Raw genomic sequence first — 20954 nt, 5'->3', positions numbered from 1 at the left:
GTTTATAAATTTAGGATAGTTACATCTTCATTTATAAAAACAAAGCAGATGTGAATTTATGTTTTCCCTTCTCTGAGTACTCTAGCCTGCCTTGCTAGTACTTGACAATCATTCATAGGTCCTTGAGTTCATTTCTGGAAGAGAATTCAGAAGCAGAAGTTCTAAGGACTGGACCAGTGACAGCTGGACCAGTAATTCCTAATGCTAAAATTCCCTGGGCTCTTCCTTTGTTTTATGCAGAAGTTGGAGGCTTTTGCATTTAAACATTGTTTGTACGTGTTTATCAATCATTCTGAGCCTGTAACCAATTCCCCATTACTTACCACAGAAGATAAGACCTAAACCAGTTATGGTGACTCATGCTTTTAATAACCAGCACATGGGAGAATGAGGCAAGAGGATTTATGTGAGTCCGAGGTTAGCCTGGTCTTCGTAGTGAGTTCTGGGATAGCCAAGGCTGTATAACGACACACATCTCAAAAACCCGAGGGAAAAAAAGAAAAATAAAAGGTGAAGATAGAAGACATTTAAAAACTCTTTAAAGTTCCTTGAACTTTAGCCAATGGAAAATTCTGGCATGATTTATGTCTATCACAACCTTTAATAGAAGAATGGTCACTATTGTCAGTCTTCTTATACATCAGCTTGTTATTTCTCAGAAATAAACACCATAGTTTCTTAAAAAAAAAAAAAAAAAAAAAAAAAAGAAACAAAGACAATATGGTCATCCTGTATTACATGGTTAATATTCGCTTATTAGTGAGTATATACCTTGTGTATCTTTCTGGGTCTGCTTTACCTCACTCAGGATGATCTTTTTCAGCTCTATCCATTTCCTGCAAATTTCACGAAGTCCTTTTTTTTGATAGCTGAACAGTATTCCATTGTGTAGATGTACCACCATTTATCCATTTCTAGTTGAGAGACATCTATGTTGTTTCCAGTTTCTGGCTAGGAAGGATGCTTAATTCTCATTTAGAAGGGCAAATAGAATAGACAGTGGAAGCAGTTGAAGAGAGAGAACAGGTAGGGAGCCTACCATAGAGGTCCTCTGAAAGATTCCACCCGGCAGGGGATAAAAGCAGAAGCAGAGTCTCACAGCCAAACTTTGGGCAGAGGGCAGGGAGTGTTAAGGAAGAGTGGTGGGATAGAAGGACCCAGAGGGGACATGAACTCCACAAGAAGACCAACAGAGCCAACCAATCTGGGCCCAGGGGAGCTGGCAGAGACTGATGCACCAAACAAGGACCATACATCTAGAAGGCCTAGGGCATGGGATCCTCTGGAATTGGAATTAATTATGAGTTTCTTTTTATAGATGCTAGGAGCTAAATTCAAACTTCTGCATCAGCCACAAGTACTCTTAATCACTGAGCTATCTTCTCCATCCTCCCTTATTCTATCTTTATTTATTTATTAATAAACTTAATATTTTTATTAAATTTTGAGTGTCCATTAAATGATGCCTATGAAACATCTAAATAGTAAAGCACAATATACAGAACACTAGTGTACATACTGTGCAGCTTAAGGAAACAAACATTACCAACATCTAAGCCAAATCCCATTCCTTACCTCCCCCATCAAAAGAACCTATACTTTGTACTTACATTTTGCATCATGTGTGCAATTACATGAGTTATAATACTAACTATTTCATTTGCTTTTGGAAGGCTGGTGGGGACATGAATTTCCTTTTCTTTGTGTTGACATTATGGGGTTGAATGGGGCGGATCTGGGTGCCAGCCTTTGGTTCTAGGCTCCTACAGACCATGGGAAGGGGAGGTTTTATTCCTTAGCTTTCCTAAATGCCTATACACCACAGGCTGGCTTCTGGGCTTTGCTGCTTGTCTCTTTTCTTGTGGATTTTTGACTTAACTATCCTTTGCTTGCCTAAATATCACCAGTACAGTTAAAATCTTTGCTTTCTTTTTATTCATCACTTTTAGCAATCCAACCTGATTGGATTGTTCCTTCCAAGGAACTTGATACAGAATTTGAGAAGTGGAGAGTTTTATAATCTAGCTGTTAGTTCTACAACATTCTTGGAGCTTTCCTGTAATTGTATGCAAGCACACAAGCACAATATGGTCTTGGGAAAGGTCATCTTCATTATTTACAGTGACTTTTATTTTTCAATTAAAAAATTGACTATTCTCTTTTTCCAGTGACTGCATAGTAATTGCACAAAATATATGTAAATGGGTAATTGCATTATTTGACTTGTTAGAGGTCACTTTTCTTCTAGGAATGAACCTGGTCATGGAATAGTAGAACTGGATTTAAGAATTGCGTTGTAATAGTGTTTAGTTTGCATATGTGTGTGTATGTATTTTCTACTAGACTGCTACAGTGAATGCTACGGATTCTGGCTGGAAATTCTTGAGCCTGTTTAATGGATATGCTTACAGTGGCGTGGAAACCTTGGGGAAGGAGCTGTTTATGTACTTTGGCCCAAGAGCTTTACGGTAAGATAAACCTGTCCAATACATCATGCTGCTCCATGTTTAAGGTGGGTGGAAGACTTTGTGTGCTGTTTGCCAGGTTTTACATTTAATCATGTGGAAAGTGTTCCAAGTTTAAGGGAGCTTCAGTGTGAAAGGCTGGAGCTCTATTATGGAAAGAAATAAGTACAAGAAGAATGCATTGTGATGTTATCATTACTTGTAGGCCAGTCGATTTGTTTCTCTTAAAATTATATATATATATAAATAGGCTACCAGGGCTTCTCTAAAATACCAGAGCTACACTTCTCCTTTGATTTTTGGCAAATATTGATTTTTTTTCTATGACATAGGTTATTTTGCATTTGTGACAGACTCCAGTTTGGTTTAAGTGCATCACTAGATTTTTTTTGTATTTTTATGTCCTCGTCCTCTGAAGTTCTGAAAGGAACGTGGGAACTTAAAGGAGTCACACATTTCCCACAGACATACTAAGTTATCCATCATTTCGGAATTCTTATGGGAATGTGCAGTTAATATAGTGGCAAAGGACAAACCATATATATGGCCTTGATTGACTTGCTAACAATTAGACTTGCATGACCGCCTGTTTAACTTTTTTCAGGTAAATGAAATAGGTGTGACTGTTAATGTGTCTGTCAAATTACCATGTGGTTTTTAGAGGCTAGCCTCAGGTTTTGCAAACTGTGAGTATAGGTGTGCTTCCTGGGATCTTTCTCAGTGTTCCTTTAAGATATTGGCCAGTTATCACCTTACAAGGAAAGAGTTGTTCCTGGACCCCGCGCTTCTAACTGAAGGTGAAAAACACTCCTAGAGGAGACACGACTCTGTTATTTATTGCATCTCAGGTTTCTGTAATTGCTTCTCCTTTGAGGTGTTCTCTTACTTGTCAGCAGCTTCTGTCCTTGGGCCACATTGTCAGTTCATGGTTTTCCTTTGTCTGGAATTGATAACATCAGCATATGTCCGCTGGTTCATGCAGGAATGATGTATTGCCAGTTACGTTATTACCTCAGTAGATAGATGTGGTTGAAAACACTTAGCTCTAGACAGAGTCATACCCAACGGGATCCATGGATGATGGGTTGAAAACATTGATATGTTATTGATTCTTGGTGTTAAGTGTAGATTTATTTTGGTAGGATGAGAGGGAGGCTTTTTATCAAATGGTCCCCACCAGACTGATAAGGGGGAAATCATTTCTCACTGAACGGCTGTCAGTAAGTGTTCCATGAAGTTCTAAACAAGGGCAATCACATCTTCAAGCTACGTGAACTAGTGTCATCCCTGGAGAGTACCTATCTCAATATGTGGGTAGGGAAAAATTCACCGGCTTGCTTACTTTGAATTTTCTGCAGCCCTAATGACTATTCTGCTAAACATCTCAAGGTCACTGTCAGGCAGCTGCTAGAATCTGAACTTAGCAATCAAAACTCAAGTGCATCCCACATCACAATATGACTTTAATTTAAAAAAAAAAAAAAAAAAAAAACAACGCAGTCCTGACCTATGGATCTTAGGGAATAAGATGCTCAATCAAAGAGAGATGATCTTTGTGTGAAACTGCAGGTCTGTGAGCTGTGGATTAAAATGTAGTCTACTGTTTTGACTTGCTTTCTGGCCATAGTACTTGTCTTCATCTTAGAGAGCAAGAAACATGCTTAGAATATTTCTTTCAGTTATCCAAATACCAAGATTGGAGTGATCAATTTCCCTCTGAACTTTAGTCATAATGCCTGTTCACAAACAGGGAAATTACCAATCTTCAGGGATTCATTTGCTTGTGAAAGTAGAATATATTATAAGATAATAATACTATGGTCCATTCCAACATACTATGGTAACTATATTAAGATTTTGCTATATCAAAAGCTACACTTAAGAAAAAATTCAAATTACAGAGTTATTATTTGTTAGTAAAAGCTTTATCCAAGGGATCGTAATAGTACCATGGAACACTAAACAGTATTTCTTACGCATTTCTTTTACAGACATAGTTGCAGTATTGCAGGATTAATATCTATATGAACACTCTCTTCAATTAAAACAAAGCAAAATAATTTTTGCATCTATTGTTGGTATGTGCTTGTACATGTAAGCATATATGACACAACACACATGTGGAGGTGAGGGGACAAGTTTCCCATTTTATCTTGGTACCAACAATCTCAGGTTACCATGCTTGGATGGCAAAATATGATAAGAATTCTAAACTAAACCATATTCGTCAGAATCATAAATGCTTTGCGTTCAAACACATGCCTCACTTGGTTTTGGGGAAAATGCTTTTTGGGAAATTCGTCATCGACTGGAATGACCATATTCACAAGAAATTTGGACATTTTATGGTGAGAGTTTGGGTTTTCTGCCATTATTGGACTACCTTTTTTTTTAATTTGATTTTTTTTAAAACTTTTAAGATGCATGGGTGTTTTGCCTTAATGTATTTGTGCTCACCATGTGTATGTATGCCCTATGATGCCAGGAGAGGCCACTGAAGTCCCTGGGATAGAACATAGAGATGTCTGTGAGCCATCATATGTAAGGAACTGAACCCACGTCCTCTGAAGGTGCACCAAGTGCTCTTAAAAACTAAGCCATCTCTCCAGCCCTTGGAGTGGGCTTCTTTTTAAGACTGTGTAAGATTGTATGTGTGTGTGTAATACATGTGTGTGACTATTGATATGTGCCCATGTATACATGTGAGGAAACCAGAGGAAAATGTCAGGAACAACAGGGTTCCACTATATTGTCTTGATATAAGAGCTCTCACTGAACTTGCCACTTGACCTCTGTTATTTGTCCAATGAGCTCCTGAAATCCGCTGTCTCTGCCCATGCGCTATATCTATATTCACAGGCATGCCTGGTGTTCTACAAGGGTGCTGGGGATTCAAACTCAGGTCTTCATGCTTATATAAAGCAAGTGTTCCTACTCACTGAGCCATTATCTCCAACCCCGTATATGTTGTTGGATGTAAGGCTGTTTTTTCCGATGTATGTTTGGCAAGTAATTGCTCCTTGTCTGTGTCATGTCTCTTCATCTTCTTTATCGTGTCCTTTGAAGATCAACTATCTTTAATACTAATGACTTCTAAATTTTCTCTTCTTCTTTGGATCACTCATTTTCATAAAAAGTTTGAAATTTTCCCTACTACAAATTCACTTGCTTCATTTCAGTTTTGTATTTTTACTTTTGTGGCACTCATGTTTAGGATATTGGTTCGCTCTGGGTTAAGTTTGGATAGAGTGCAGGACAGGAGTTGTAGTGCTTTTGTTTGTTTGTTCTTCCCTCCTGTTTACATCCAGTAATCTTGACAATTTTGTTGTAGGATATACCATTTCTCTAGTAAATTTCTTTGAATTTATTGAGAAACAGTTGACCTCATATGTGCATTTCTGAGCTCACCATATTCTTTAATGGATCCAGGTATCCATTCTCATCAATAATACAGTATTATTAAAGTAAATACAAATATGGTTGATGAGTCATCTTGCTTTATTCATTTTATTTATTCTTTGAGAATTTCGTACAATGTATTTTGATTGGATTCATTCCCTTCCCCCAACTCTTTCCAGGCCTTTTCACCCTCTCTACCTAGCAAACTTCATGCTCTTTCTCTTTCTTTTAACAAACAAAAATGGAGTTCAATTTGCATCTCTCAACTTCTAAGTATGGGGCCTGCCCTGAAGTCTGGTTGATACATCCAGAGATAATCCAAATACTCCACAAAGATCTCTCCCAAAAGCTATTAATTGTGAATAGCTTCCTGGCTATTTGGGATAGGGATAGGACTTTCTCCTCTCCATTTTGGGGTTTTTGTCTGCTTTGAACTTGTGTGTGTCTTCTGCGTCCTGTCACAGTATCTGTGAGTTCATATGTACATCTTCCCTGTAGTCTGTAGAAAACATGGTGTCCTTGGAGTCATCCACCACCTCTGGCTCTTACAATCTCTCTGTCCTATACCTCCACCTAAGTCCCTGAGCCTTGAGGGGAAGGATGTGATAAAGACATCCCATACAGAGTTGAGTGCTCTAAAGTCTTTTACTCCCTTTTTGTTGTCCAGTTATGGGTCTCTGTATTAATTACCATTGACAAGAAAAAGCTTCTCTGATTAGGGCTGAGGGATATACTCATCTTTGGTACAGCAATATGTCATCAGGGGGCATTTTATTGCTATGGTCATTGAGCAAAATAATAGTAGTAGGTATCCTCTAGGGCCCATGACCTATTTAGCCACAGGCTCTTAGCTTCATTAACAGTGTCAGGTATGGGTTCTGTCTCAGAGTGAGCCTTAAATACAAAGTTTAAAAGGTGTTTGGTTGCTCTCATACATTCCTGCCACTATTGCATCAGTGGGCATATCTTTCAGGCTGATAAATTCTATAGTTCACAGGGTTCATGGCCGGATGAAATTCATCATTACTTTTCTCTTCTAGTTATTTATATCACAGCTTCCAGTACTAGCCAGTAGAGACAAAACTTCTACTTGAATACCAGCTGGATTTTTTCATGTTCTGTATCCTAAGTGTGTGATATCTTCAGCTTTGGGGTCTTACTCTCTAGTTTGGATAGCACTGGGCATAGCTTGTAATGTTTCAGGGAGGAATCTATGGGAACAGTTCTGCCAATAACTAAAATGATGTAGTCCAATCTTTGCACTGAGGTGGGGGCATTATTTGGTAGCATATGATATCTAGCTTGGTTATTGTTTTCCCCATCATAGGTAGCTCTATATTAAATTTACATATGTATATATATTTAGGATGCTTTACTAGCAATATATTTCCATTTTCTTTCAGGATTTTCCTTGTTATTTTAATTCTTATCATTTTCCAATTTTTATGCTCAGCTACAAAAGTCTGTCTACGCTTACTTGGGGTTTGACAGAGTTTACATTGAATCTGTATATCATTGGGTGATTGTTGTTAGGTTAACAATATAGGGTCCTGTCCTATTAACACAGAACACATACTTATTAGGTCCTTTTTGTTTCTTTTATCTGTGTTTCTAGTTTCGAGTTTCAGGCATAGTTATATCAGATGTTTTAATTGCATTCTGTTGCTCTAACAAACATGATAACCAAAGCACCTTAGGTGAGAATGGGTTTATTTTAGTTTACATTTCCAGGTTATGGTTCATCATTGAGGGAAGTTGGGCAGTAATCCTAACAGGAACTGAAACAGAAACCATGGCTTAGTAGCTTACTGCTTATCGGCTTAGCCAGCTCTCTCATATAACCCAGAATCATTTGCCTAGGGATGGTTCTACACTCAGTGGGCTAGGCCCTCTTACACCAATTAGTCACCAAGACCATGCCCCAGCTTAACCCAGGCAAGTCCTCAGCTGAGGCTCTTCCTCATAGATGCCTCTAAGGCTGCCTCAAGCTGACAGTCAAGCTCATCCAGAACAGTGGACTATCTCTGTCAGTGTAAAGGTACTTTTTAAAAATCAGAACTTTCAGTTCATTTCTAGTAAAATTTTTTGAGTGTGCCTTGACCCTGTATCCTGCAACTTCACTAACCTGAATCATTCTAACTTTCTTATTTTTATATCTTGGTGTATATATAGGGTGTTTTGTTTTGCTTTGACTTGGGAAATCTACGTGAACACTTATGCCATCTGTGAACTGAGACAGTTGACTCTTTTCTTCCCAAACATATTTTATTTCTCTCTTTTCCCCTAGGTTGCACTACCTAGAAACCCTACTGCTGTGTTGAATAGACTGAGAGATAACTTTCCCTTACTCTCTTTGCTATTTGCTTTATTTTTTCTCCCGTCAAATAGCACCTTTCTTGTTCATATGATATGACGTCTATAGCACAGTTGCGCTAGTGCAGCGAAGACAGGTCACTGGCAGACAAGATAAAACAAAGCAGGGTGGATTGGGAGCTAAAAAAAAAAAAACAAAACTTTATTGAAAGCTATGAAGAAGGAAGGTAACAGGTAAAGAGTTGAACAGTGTCTGCTCTATAGCACTGGTCAGGTCCAGTGGTGGCCTGCTCGACAAGAAGCACCTTTGTCCCTCATGGTGCCTGTCCAGAATCCCTAGTCCTCTCTTCAGCATCCCCCTGCAGTACTGCTGCCACAGCACTGGTACAGAGTCTAGTGGCGGGTAGTTGGACCAGAAGTACTTGCTCTTTCCATAATGTTCCCTTGCTTTTCTCAATTAATGCAGGGAGAAGAGTTTTAAAGGTTAGAAAGCACAGTGACGTTAACTCAACTTCCTTTGCCCTTGTATACCCAGCCTTCCAAGCATTAGCTGACTCAACAGACATTCAGGAAACAGGTCTGTTGTAGGTAATTAATTTGTTCTAGATGCTTCTACTTTGTTTTAATTCCATGGCCTTCCAGAAAGCCCTCATCTGTATGTTCAGGTCTTTCATTGCCCCCTTGAGGTGGGAATAGAAAAGAGTGTTTTAGGGCACACTCAGGGCTGATGCTCTGGTTTTTTTCTTCTTTCTCTCTTATCTATCTATTTTTATTTTATGTACATTGGTGTTTTGCCTGCATGAGTGAGGGAGCTGTTTCCCCTGGCACAGCAGTTACAGGCAGTTGTAAGCTGTCATGTCAAATTGAACCTGGGTCCTCTGGAAGAGCATCCAGTGCTTTTAACTGCTGAGCTGTCTATTTCTTTAGCCCTTTTTTCTTGCACTTCACATACATGGTGAATTATACAATTTGATTCCTATAATATTCTGATCATACCCTCTACTTCATTGTGGTGGTTTAACCTTTCTATATATTGCTAGATTCCTTTTACTGAGAATGGTTTTATTTGTTTTCATGAGAGATGCTCTAAAGTTTTATGTTTAATATACCTCTCTGATTCTTGTATTAGGATAATACTGTCTCCTAATGAATTGTTAATTTTTCTGTCCTATCTGATTGTTAATGTAGATGTGTACTGATACACTATTGACTTGTTCATTGTGTTTAGAGGCCTTGGAAGAAAGGAAGAAAGCAAAACAGATAACATAAAAAATGTAACAGTCAATATGGTGATTAATATTGACTATCAGCTTGACAGGATATGGGATAGGTTGGAAGATAAGATGTGGGCACACCTGTGAAAGATTAACTAGATGAAATTAGCCTTTGGCCATGCCTATAAAGCATTATCTTGATGAAGTTAATTGAATGAAAACGCAGCCCAAAGAAGAGCAACTTAGGTACCAGGCTGCATAAAAAAGCTGAGCAGAACACAAATGGCTGTCTTTTTCCTTATTGCAGAGACATTGTGTCCAGATTTTCAAGCTCTGACTGCCTCTATACGGGTGTGTGTGTGTGTGTGTGTGTGTGTGTGTGTGTGTGTGTGTGTGTGTATGTATAGATAGATAGATAGATAGATAGATAGATAGATAGATAGAGGTAGAAAGAGATATTCCTTTTATAGGGATATATACGGCCTTGGTAAGGATATACACTGCCTCAGATTGCAGATATACTTCAATGGGGATATAATTCCTCAGTAGGGATACATACTGCCATGATAGGAATATACATGCATGCACCCTTGAAGCTTGAATCAAGATAAACCCTTCTTCCATCTTAGGTTGTTTTCTCAGAGTTTCTTATCACAACACAAAGATAAACAAAGACAGAAGTGTTGTACAGAATGAATGAAGATTTGTGATAAGTCAGATGGTCTAACAAATTCTTGTACCCGTAACTCAAAGTAAGAAGAGATGTTTTTATAGAGTTAAATGGCTGGGAATTTTCCTAGCAAGCCCTATATAGTGGAAGTTCTAAGAACCTCAAATAAAAACAAATACCCCTCACACATTCCTAGTCATTGTGCTAAAAGCCACAGATGAAGAGAAATCCTGAAAACAACTAGATTAAGAGAGACATATGAGGAAACAAAGTTGAAAAACGCACTGGGCTTTTCATCAGAAACTCTGCAAGACAGAAGACAGCAGGGAAGCCTCTAAATTGTCTGAACAACAAACCTCTCAACTGAGAATTCCAAACTCACCAGAAGTATGTATTGAAAATGAGGGGACGATAAAGACTTTAAAGGAAACAAATGAACAAAGCTATGAGAATCCAACACAGCAGACGCACAATATTGAGAGAAGTCTGTCTGTCTCACAATGGAATAAATAGCTGGTAAAACTTTTAATCTGCAGGAAGAATGAACAGTAGACACGGAAAAGAGCAATACATAGAGTTTTTTTTTCTTAAAGTGTCTAAGTCAGTCATTTTTCCTTTTGTTTTATTTCTGTCATTCTATGTTTAAGTGACATTTATGAGTGCAGTTTGCTAATCTGCTCATTGAAGAGTTTATCTCTGATAATTTTTCATTAAATCCTTTAAATTTTTTCATCTGTTCACATGCCTTAGTACTAGGTCATTTAACATATCAATCAGTATACCAATGAGTAATTATATAATGTAAAATTATTATAATTAGCATTTTAATTATCCTATTTTAACTAAAATTACTTTTATCACCTATTTCAGTTGCTACTCAATCTTATTTTTGTCACATAAGCATGTATAAGTATATATATTTATTATATTACATATATGACTGCACATATACGTATAAAATCTTACGTATCATTTGTATAAGAGCCTTTACATAAATATTTAAACTTAGAAATGGTAAAAACTTTTCTGTTGAGTCCTTAGAGTGTGGAACTGAGTGAATCTAGGAAGTAGTTGAGTATTTTGGGGGTTGGGTGGGCTGTGGTTGCTTTTAGCTGCTTTGATGACTTCAGAACTCCAGCTCCTTACTGACCTGCTGTAAGGACACCAGGGTCCTCTGAGAGGCCACTCAGCAATGAGTGGTCCTTCTGGTGCCCATCACAGACCAAGCACCTTCCTTCTTGGTCCTTTTCCTCTAGGACTAAAGGCTGCCTGTGAGATGCAGTGGGATGGTCCCAGGCAGTCAGTAAGCACATCTACATCCTCCCACACCGTCCCGTTCTCTTCCCAACTTACATTGCTTTCACAAAGCTGGAGAAACTAAGCCCAATGGTTAAAAAAAAAAGGGGGGGGGGGATAACAATTCCTGAAGGATGTTACAGGAATGGCTGTGGTAGGGTTGCTCTGTAGAGACAGTGTTGACCCCAGCCCATCTGTCCTACCCACATCACACACTAAGAATCCCCATGGCCCCTGAGGAACACATGCTGATCTTCCCCTCTCCTTACCTCCTCTCAGTGTGGCCAGTGCTACTCTGAGCTAAGCAGCAGCAGAGATTGTGAAATGGGCTTTAACTCTGAAAAAGGCCTTCTGAGACATCAGTGTAGGCCCCACCCCTGGACACCTTTGTCCGCCATGCTCCAAAAGACTGAGCTCTAGATTACAGCATGTGTCTACCCAGTCCCTTACACCCCAGTGGCAAACTATTACCATTTGCTTAGAGTGAGGTCAAATGCTTCCTTCAAGGAAAGTAATGAAGCCTATAGCAGGCTGGCTTGGCGCTGGCAGCCCAATAAGAACCCACCAAACTGCAAGGAGGCTGAAAAATTCAGGCTGCCATTGGATGCTACCCACAAAATGTCTATGTCAGTCTTTCATGTTTTATCTGGAAACAACCAAAGTAGTGATTGGCTGCAAAATTAGAGAAAACAAAAAAGCAAAAAACAAACCAAGCCTGCTTTGTGGAGAGAGGCCAGGAAACCCAGGAGACCATGTAGAGGAAGGAGAGGGAAAGGTCTGGCATATGGGGGATAAATGGAGAGGAGCTCCTCAAGTTAACAGATGAGAGTCACCCAGCCAGGCCATGGGCCTACCACTATGACGAGAGGCCACAGTTAATGATTCAAGGTAGTAAATGTGGTGATTGAGTTCATGTAGAGACACCTCTCCCATCCTTAGGGGCAGGGTGTGCAACTGCAGGCCAGCTGTGTGGCTGTCACAACCCCAGTCCACCCAGATCCCTCCAGCCAGTGCAGCACAGCAGCCAAAGTGTCAACTACTACCAATTGCTGGGTGTGCAGTCAGTTGTGTCCCAGGAAACGAATGACGCCTATTTCAAACTAGCTTTGCATGGGCATAGCAATGAGAACACCCCCACAACCCTGAATGACACTGGAGGGGTCCAGGGAGCCCGGAGAGACTCTGAGCAAGAAATCAGGTAAGTCTTACCTCAATATAGGGCATTTTAAGGGTTAAAGGGAAGTTGTTCTGGCAGAGCTGAAAGAGAGGCTAGCCAGGGACTTTTGGGTTTTATCTCTCATTTCTCTGTTATTTCAATGACAAAAATGGTAAGTGCTCAGGACCCATCAATGTATTAAGATATTTGTAAAGTAAAAGGGCCCTCCCAGACCAGGTGTTCAGAAGTCAGATGTCTCAGGGAGAGCCACTGTCCTGCTTGGCAGTGTATCTTCCTGGACGGTTTTCCACTTTTCTATTTGTGTGTATGTGTGATGCTAAGGATATTGTGTGACTAAACTAACCTGTCTACTTACCCCAGAGCAGGAGTGCATGACAGACGGACACCACCAAAGCCCAACATGGTGAATCAATGAGTTTTATTGTGGATACTCATGGAATACGGATGAGGGTTACTTAGTGGAACAGAAATGACTCAAAAACAGCTGCATCTCTAACGCTCACCCCAGCGTGGGTGAGAGCTCACAAAACCTGGGAACACACTGCACAGCATTCAGACAGCTCAGCAGGTTGTAGAGTGCCCTTTCCAGGTGCCTCCGTTGGTCTAAAGCTCTTTTGGGCAGCTGCTCACCTGGTTTCTGTTTGTTCCAGGCAGCTGTTCTGGTCTCAGAGTCTTTGACCCTTGGCTTTGGCTCTCTTAGAGGGAACTATCAGCTTTTATTCTTTACTTTGGCAGAGAGGGACCTAGTGAATCTGGTCAGTTTCAGGGACTTCCTGGATATATTTTGAGGTTTTTTTTTTTTACCTTCCTGGTTAAGGAGCTTCCCTGCAGGATGGAATATTTCAATATCAAAGGAAACTTATACAACAGAGGGATGGACTCAGAACTGCCTACATGGTAGGGAAGCCCTCCACCATTGAGCTACATCCCAAGCCCAAACATATATATTTTAAAATTTTTAAATTACATTTTGGATCACGAAATAAAAACAAAAATTACATATAATCAATAATGTATATATGGCTGAGATTTTTGTTTTGTTTTGTTTTTTGTTCTGATTTTTCATTTGGTTTCTCTGAGCCAGTATCAAAGTCACAGGCTAGCTTCAAACTTGCTTTGTGCTAGAGGGTAGCCTTGAGCTTCTGACTGTCCTGCCTCATCTGCACCATACCCCCGCCCCCATCTCCAGTGCTGTGATTGTACCACAACATGTTTATTGCACATGTTTTAGAAACAGAAGCATTGTCATAACTGGGCCTGTTGATATATATGTGTGATCCGAGCCACTTAGCAGGCTGAGGCAGGGGGCATCAAAAGTTCCAGGCCAGCCTGAACAATTCAGTTAGATTTCGTCTAAACAAAACAAAACAAAAAACGCTGAGATGTAGCTCAGGGATAAAGGGTGGAATATCTTCCCCAGAGTATGCCACAGCTTGCAGTTAAACTCCAGAACAGAACAGAACAATTCCCATGTTAATGGGCATGTTTTACGCATTCCCACACATGCTGGCAGGACATGTGTTCTGGTCACTTTCAGAAGTGGACTTTCAGCCACTCGGGAGGGGGGTTAGGGGGGATGTCTGTTTCTCCCTGGCCAATCACTGCATCCCCTTCAGCAGCAGTGCTAAGGATGGGGGTAGGGCAGTGGGCTTACAAATATCACCACCTGGTGATATTCTGTACCTGTAAGAAGGCTTCCTGGCCGAGTTTGTCTGTAGGATGACTTTTGTACCCCTCTTCCTGCTCTTTTGAAGGTGAGTGAGTTGTTTTATTCCTTGGTCTACCTGTTGTTGTTGCTGGGTTTTTTTTAGAACTGGATGATTTTTTTTTAATTCTTTTTTTTTTTTTAGTTATAATTTATTCACATTACATCTTGATTATAATCCCCTCTCTCTTATCTTCCTGTTCCCACCCTCCCATCCCTCCCATCTATTCCCCTTCCCTAGACCTCTGACAGGTGGGGTCTTCCTCCCCCACCATCTGACCACAGCCTATCAGGTCTTATCTGGATAACCTGCATCCCCTTCCTCTGTGTGCCTACAGGGCCTCTCTGCCAAGGGGAAGTGATCAAATCCTGGGCACCAGAGATACTGTTAGATGCAGTCCTCCAATCCCCCCTTCCCCATGTGAAGAAGAGCTGTCCATTGGCTACAGCCAAACAGGAAGTCCAGGACCTCTGCTTGGTTGGTACATCAGCCTGCGCAACCCCCCCCCCCCCCCGGGTCCAGGTCCATCAGTCTTGATAGGAGTGCAAACTTGTACAGCCACTTTGGAAATCAATCTGGAACTTTCTTAGTAAATTCAGAATAGTGCTACCTCAAGACCCAGCTATTCTATTCAAGGACATTTGCTCAACTGTGTTCAAAGCAGCTTTATTCCTAAAAGTCAGAATCTGGAAACAACCTAAATATCCCTCAACCGAAGAAGAATGGATAAAGAAACTGTGGTGCATTTACACAATGGAATACTATTCATTCATCAAGAACAAGGAAATCTTGAAATTTGTAGGCAAATAGATGGAACTAGAAATGATCATCCTGAGTGAATTAACCCAGACCCAGAAAGACACACACGGTATATAGTCACTTATAAATAAATGGATATGAGCCCAACATAGACGACCTCTGAGAGACTCCACCCAGCAGAGGATCATGCCAGACACTGGGGCTTGCAGCCGTACTTGAGGTTTGGGGATGGGTTGTCAGGAGCTCCACAAGGAGACTATCAAGACTGTTATTTTTCTTGTGACCCCTGTCACTAACCCTAGATGGTCTGAAATTCACCTTGTAGATCAGGATAGCCCTGACCTCTCAGGATTATGCCTGCCTCTGCTTTCTAAGAGTGCTAACATTACAGGCGTGCACCACCACACCTGGCCCTGTCGTTGTTTATTCTAGTTTTGTATTCCGAGTCTTGCCATGTCTTGCGAAGTTGCCTGCCATTCTGCAAACATTTTAAAAATTAATAATTAATTCTGAACAACGTTTAAAAGAACTCTAGCTCTTACCGCTGCTGTGTGGGTGATGGAAGACAGATTCTACTCCATTCTCAGCATTCAGCCAACCCTGCCAATCCGTGTCACAGAGGGGTCTCCATTCTGCCTTCCCATGAAGACCACTGTTGCTTGTTACCACTAGGGAAGTCTTCTGACAGAAGGGAGGCGAGGTTCTAATTCCTTCCAAATAGGCTTCTGTGTGGCCCACAGGGCTGCAGTTTTTCAGGGTCACAGTCTCTCCTGGCCATGGCTTCTGTGGATATTCTTGGGTTCCAGATCTTTCTCCTCCTCTCCTCTTTTAATCCTTGCAGGATCCTATGCCAGTCTTCCTGGTTCATCTCCAGAGAAGATAACTTTTGTTTCACTCTCAACAGCAGGTGCACTTTAGTCCGCACCTGATGGCAAAAGGCTTTCCTAGCCTATCCCAGGCTTTTACATGTAAATCAGGCCTAAATGTACTGATTAGGCAAAAGAAGTCTCCTGGTCCTCTCTCAGAGACATGCAGCCTTTGCTTCCACTGCCTCAACCACACCTTTCAATACTTCTGTTTCATGTAAGAGAAGCGTTCCAGAAACTGACAGCATTTCGTAAGGATGCTGCCATGATTGGAAGGGCATATTTCTCAGTACCCTGGCCTGATGCATCCCTTTTCATACACAACTCGTCCGTGCATGCCTAAGTGCACACTTACCACTGCAGGGATTATAAAGCACCACACTATCTCACACTTGGTATTTAAAACTTTCCTTAAAAATTTAACTGTTTTCTCCTTACTTTTTGTTTTTATTTATTTATTTATTTACTTACTTACTTACTTACTTACTTACTTGTTTTGGTTTTTCTAGACAAGGTTTCTCTGTGTAGCCTTGGCTGTCTTGGACTCACTTTGTAGATCAGGCTAGCCTTGAACTCACAGCAATCTGTCTGCCTCTGCCAGCCGAGTGCTACCTACTCTTTTTTAATAGAGGATTTCTCTTGAAATCTCTTTGCTGAATGTAGTATGGGCTGACATATAGAGAGTATAAAACCTCAGTGTCAGTTGTTAGAATAGCATGGATGCTGCCGTGCCTCAAAGATTTTCATGATGCCTCTATATCCTTACTCTAAAAGGTACTGGTAAGTAACAATACACATGACATTTAGTTGTCAACTGGAGCTCAATCATAATTAGCAATTTAATAATATAAATACAAATTAATACAAGATAAAGTAGTTGTTTTTATATACATTTTGCCCCTAAATTGAATGTGTTTACAAGACAAAGGTGCACTTGGTTTGTTTGTGGTTCGTATTAGGGCTACTCCAGCCTTTGACTTGGGTCTTAACCTTTGAGGTTTTTTATGTGGATATGGTTTCATTATGGAAAGTGATTTAGAATCCACTTTATGAGCCATGCAGCTGAATGATTTTTAGATATGATGGCTTCTGGGCATGACAGTTGTACACCTTTCACTGGGGCTGAACCTCCATACGCTAAATTATGAAGTACTTACAGGCACACATTTTTTCTGTCAAGAACTATGGGGCATGTAAAATTCGTTTATGATTGATAGTAGGGCACACAGAGTTTAAAACCAGCATTTTAAAAGTTGGGCTTGTTAACCTTGTACAATACTGTGACATGGCACTTTGGAATTAGAAGCACATAAGGGTAACATTTGCTGCCAAAAGAACCATATTTATTAACTCAACAAAGCTATAAGGAAATAGATTTGAAAGGCAGAATACAGTATTTCATCTTGAGAATAATTTTTGATCTTCATCAGAGGTCCCACAAAATCACTTCTTTTTAACTGGACAGCCTAATCAATTCTACAAAATCTGAAAGGTTATGAATTTTTCATCACTCTATTATGGCTTTGAAGTGAACTGTAAATATTTATAAATACCTTCTTACCAATATGTACAAAAGTAACTGAAAATGAAAAGAATTGTACAAAGTTTTTTTGATTCGTTCTCCTTACATGTGGCTCTTACGTGTGTGTGTGTGTGTGTGTGTGTGTGTGTGTGTGTGTGTGTGTGTGTGCATGCAGATGTCTCTGCTTAGTTCAAACAATAGGCAAGAGAAGCATATATTGTCCTGTAGACTTGGGGTTGTAATTGGTAAATCTTCCAATTCACTGTGGCTAAAACAAGGAATCTGAATGTTCGTGGCTTTGTAGAATATATAAGCAAACCGTAACCAATTTTTAGGTTTATACTTTTGAATAAGTAAATATGGAAAGATGCTAGATTCTTCTGTGAAAAAAGATATTTTTGTTCACAGGGTCTTTTTGGTTATTGTTCCTTTCTTTTTTCTCCTTTGAGACAGGATATCACTGTATAGTTTTGGATGTCCTGGATTTACTTTGTAGACCAGGCTTGCCTCAAACTCACATCGATCTGCCTGCCTCTGCCTCCTCGAGTGCTGGGAGTAAAGATGTGTACACCAATGGCTATGTTCTTTTGGCCTAAGTGTTCCCTCCTTACTATTTATCTAGGAGGTGATTTTAGCTACTGTTTTGTTTTTCCGTCTCTAAAAGTAACTATCCTCAGGAGTAATCTGCTTCCATTACTCAAAAATGGGCCTGCTCTGTTTCAGGATTCATTTTGGAATGAAAGGCTCCATCTTAATTAACCCACGTGAATGTGAAAATAGAGGTGGGGTTCCTCCAGTGTTTGAAGTGCAGCTCACCAATGACTTGATCTGTTTCTTTGACTCTTCAATAGAACTCAGGTAAAAAAAAAATTAATTAATTAATTAAAAAAGTCTTTAATACAAAAATAAAAATGAGATACCAGAACAAAGAGTAGAGTTGTTTTGTTTCTTGTTCTTCAAGTAGACTTGAACTTTTTTGTGGGGGGGGTAGTGTTTGTGACAGAAGAATTGCCAGAGATGCTGAAATTCTAGCAAAGAGAATAAAGATTAATAGAGCAAGATTCTGATAAGAATACTAAGTTCTTTAGCTGCAAAACAGCAGAGCCTGGATCCGCAGTTTGGTTTCGATATCACATGCTGCTTAATAGAAACTTGACAATCCATAAAACGCCATTATAAAGGGACCTTCGAGTACTGCTATTAGGGCCATCACTGTTCACTCAAATAACTCATATGCTATAATTTAGGTAAGGGTTTGCATTTAGATCAAAGCCCACTTAATGGCTCCAAAACTATAAGGCAGATTTATGATGACTGTGCTGTCCATGTACTTCCTTCTATAGGGACTCAATGGAAAGCCAACAGAGAGTAAGAATGATGCAAGAACTGGATGTGTGTTCACCAAAGTTTAGTTCCTCAAGAGCAGAAAGTGAAGTGAGAAAGCAGAAAGATCGCATGCTATGTGACGTGTTACTGGATCAGAAAGTGTTGCCTGGTGTAGGCAACATCATCAAAAACGAAGCTCTCGTGGACAGTGGTCTCCATCCGGCTGTTAAAGTATCAGCATTTAAAAATATGTTCCTGACTTGTTTTTAAGAACTCTACAGATCCAGTGTGAAAGAGAAATCTGTGCTCTGGCAACAAAATCTATACAGCAGTGGTTCTCAACCTGTGGGTCATGACCTCATCAGGGATCAAATGACCTTTTCACAGGGTTACCTAAGGCCATCAGGAAACACAGATGTTTACATTATGATTCATAACATTAACAAAATTACAGTTATGAGCTAGCAATGAAAATAATGTTATGGTTGGGGGACACCACAACAGGAGGAAGTGTATTTAAGGGTCGCAGCATGAGGAAGGGTGAGAACAGCTGCTCTACAGACTCGGGGTACCTTTTAAGTCTTGCCTTCAAGGGTCAGTTTCCTGATTTTGTGGTCTCTGACTTCCTGTTAGAGCTGCAGTGTCCCACTTCCTGCCTTCAATTGCCCTTAGCTTACTTTGGTTTTATTTGTTCCCATACCATGAATTGGTTTTACATTTAAAAATATTTTTCTCATTAACACTTACTGTTGAAAAAAAAGCGGGGGGAGCCTCCTTCAGCTAGAATGCCACTTGCAGTGAGACCAAGTGTGTTCCCTTCAGTGGTGTTTCCTAATGTCTGAGCACAGCTTTAGAGAGGTGTTTGTGGGTTGTAGGAATGAATGAATTGGGCTTCCCGTTTGCTTTTTCTGTCCAGCATATTAAATATATACTCTCCACCACATACATGTATTCCCATTTATAGCTCTTGACAGTAGAATAAACTTACCTGTGAATGATAAGTATGGAATTCACGCTGCAGGGACTAAAGAGTAAATGAGCAGAGAGAGAGAGAGCAAAAGAGAATTCAGAGTCCTTGCTCAATTAGCTTAGACTGGCAGGAAGAGGAAGGCATTAGACTTCTAGAATGGGATGCCAGGGCAAGGAATGGACTTGGTTTTGCTTTCCTCCCCCGCTCCGCAACTGGCGAGATTTGAGCTCTTATTTCTTTAGGAGACAGAATTACTAGAGAGAGAGGTGTTAAAGAATAGTGATTAATTGCGTAAGGCACAAAAAAAAAAAAAAAAGGAAAGGCTGGAAAGGCAGCATCCCTACATTTGTTCCTAGGAAAGAAGACTACATTTAAGGCTCTTCTCCAGATTTGTTAGTCTTAACTAAAATTCTAGCTGTTTCTACTAACTAGGATATATTAAGCAAATTACTTTTTACATAAGTCCACGTGTACCTCTTTGGTTTTTGCATACAGTTTCTTGCTGGTTTTGATAAAATCCAAATCATTAGAAGTTAAAATGTAAAGGAAACCAGTTAATGATAGTTTTAGGTTAGGTTCTGCTTTTTAACCATGAGAAAAACTTAGTTCAGTGCAGCAATGCTGAAATAGAATCTTAACCACAGTGAGCTTTTGAAGATCACTTGGGCTTCTATGGAGAAGTTTTCTGGACAGAACCAAGGGCACGGGCCATGGCTTGTCTCGCACGTGATCTCCAACATCCAAACTTAGAGAGAGGACGAGATGTGAGAGACAATGTACAGGAATTTAGAATCTGTTGTTAGTTGTCTTTAAGGGAACTGGTAAGTGAGGTTTTTTGTTACAGTCGTGAAAAAATTAAGAAATTATGGTTTCCAATTAAGGTGCGCCAGCTATCAGATGAGCAGACCCGTCACCTTGTGAAGATGGTCCGTGATTTCAGCATTCTCTTCTACAGGGTAAGAGCAAAGGTTTTCAATCATGTGCAATGCAGTGGTTTTTCCTCTCTGCCTTCACCCTGGTGCTGAGGCTGTGCGCAGCCCTCTACTGGCAAGAAGACAGAGATTCATGGAGCAAGAGTAACATCTGAACGGTAGACACATTCAGTGCCTTAGAATTTTAGGTCAGAAGTCAGTCTCAACTGGCTTTACTATGAATGTATTTAGCTCTAGTTATGCTAAGTTTGATATTGATAGTTCACCTTAAACTCTTGTTGTATTTTGACATATAAAACAGGAAGTGTTTAAACAAACTTAATACTCAATGATAAATAG

The 20954-nt window shown here is 40.0% G+C and overlaps 1 protein-coding gene across 1 annotated transcript in view; it reads left to right on the top strand.

Moving 5' to 3' along the window:
• Neil3 (nei like DNA glycosylase 3) overlaps positions 1-20954 on the top strand; it is a 48507-nt gene that overhangs the window by 11859 nt on the left and 15694 nt on the right. Inside the window, exons 2-5 of the mRNA XM_051169916.1 lie at positions 2344-2468; positions 18111-18245; positions 18731-18944; positions 20565-20639. Coding sequence (XP_051025873.1) covers positions 2344-2468; positions 18111-18245; positions 18731-18944; positions 20565-20639 — 549 coding nt within the window. The remainder of the gene's footprint in view (positions 1-2343; positions 2469-18110; positions 18246-18730; positions 18945-20564; positions 20640-20954) is intronic.

This window comes from Acomys russatus, chromosome 27 (genome assembly GCF_903995435.1).
Source record: "Acomys russatus chromosome 27, mAcoRus1.1, whole genome shotgun sequence".
Lineage (NCBI taxonomy): Eukaryota > Metazoa > Chordata > Mammalia > Rodentia > Muridae > Acomys > Acomys russatus.
This window is presented reverse-complemented; position numbering and strand designations above follow the sequence as displayed.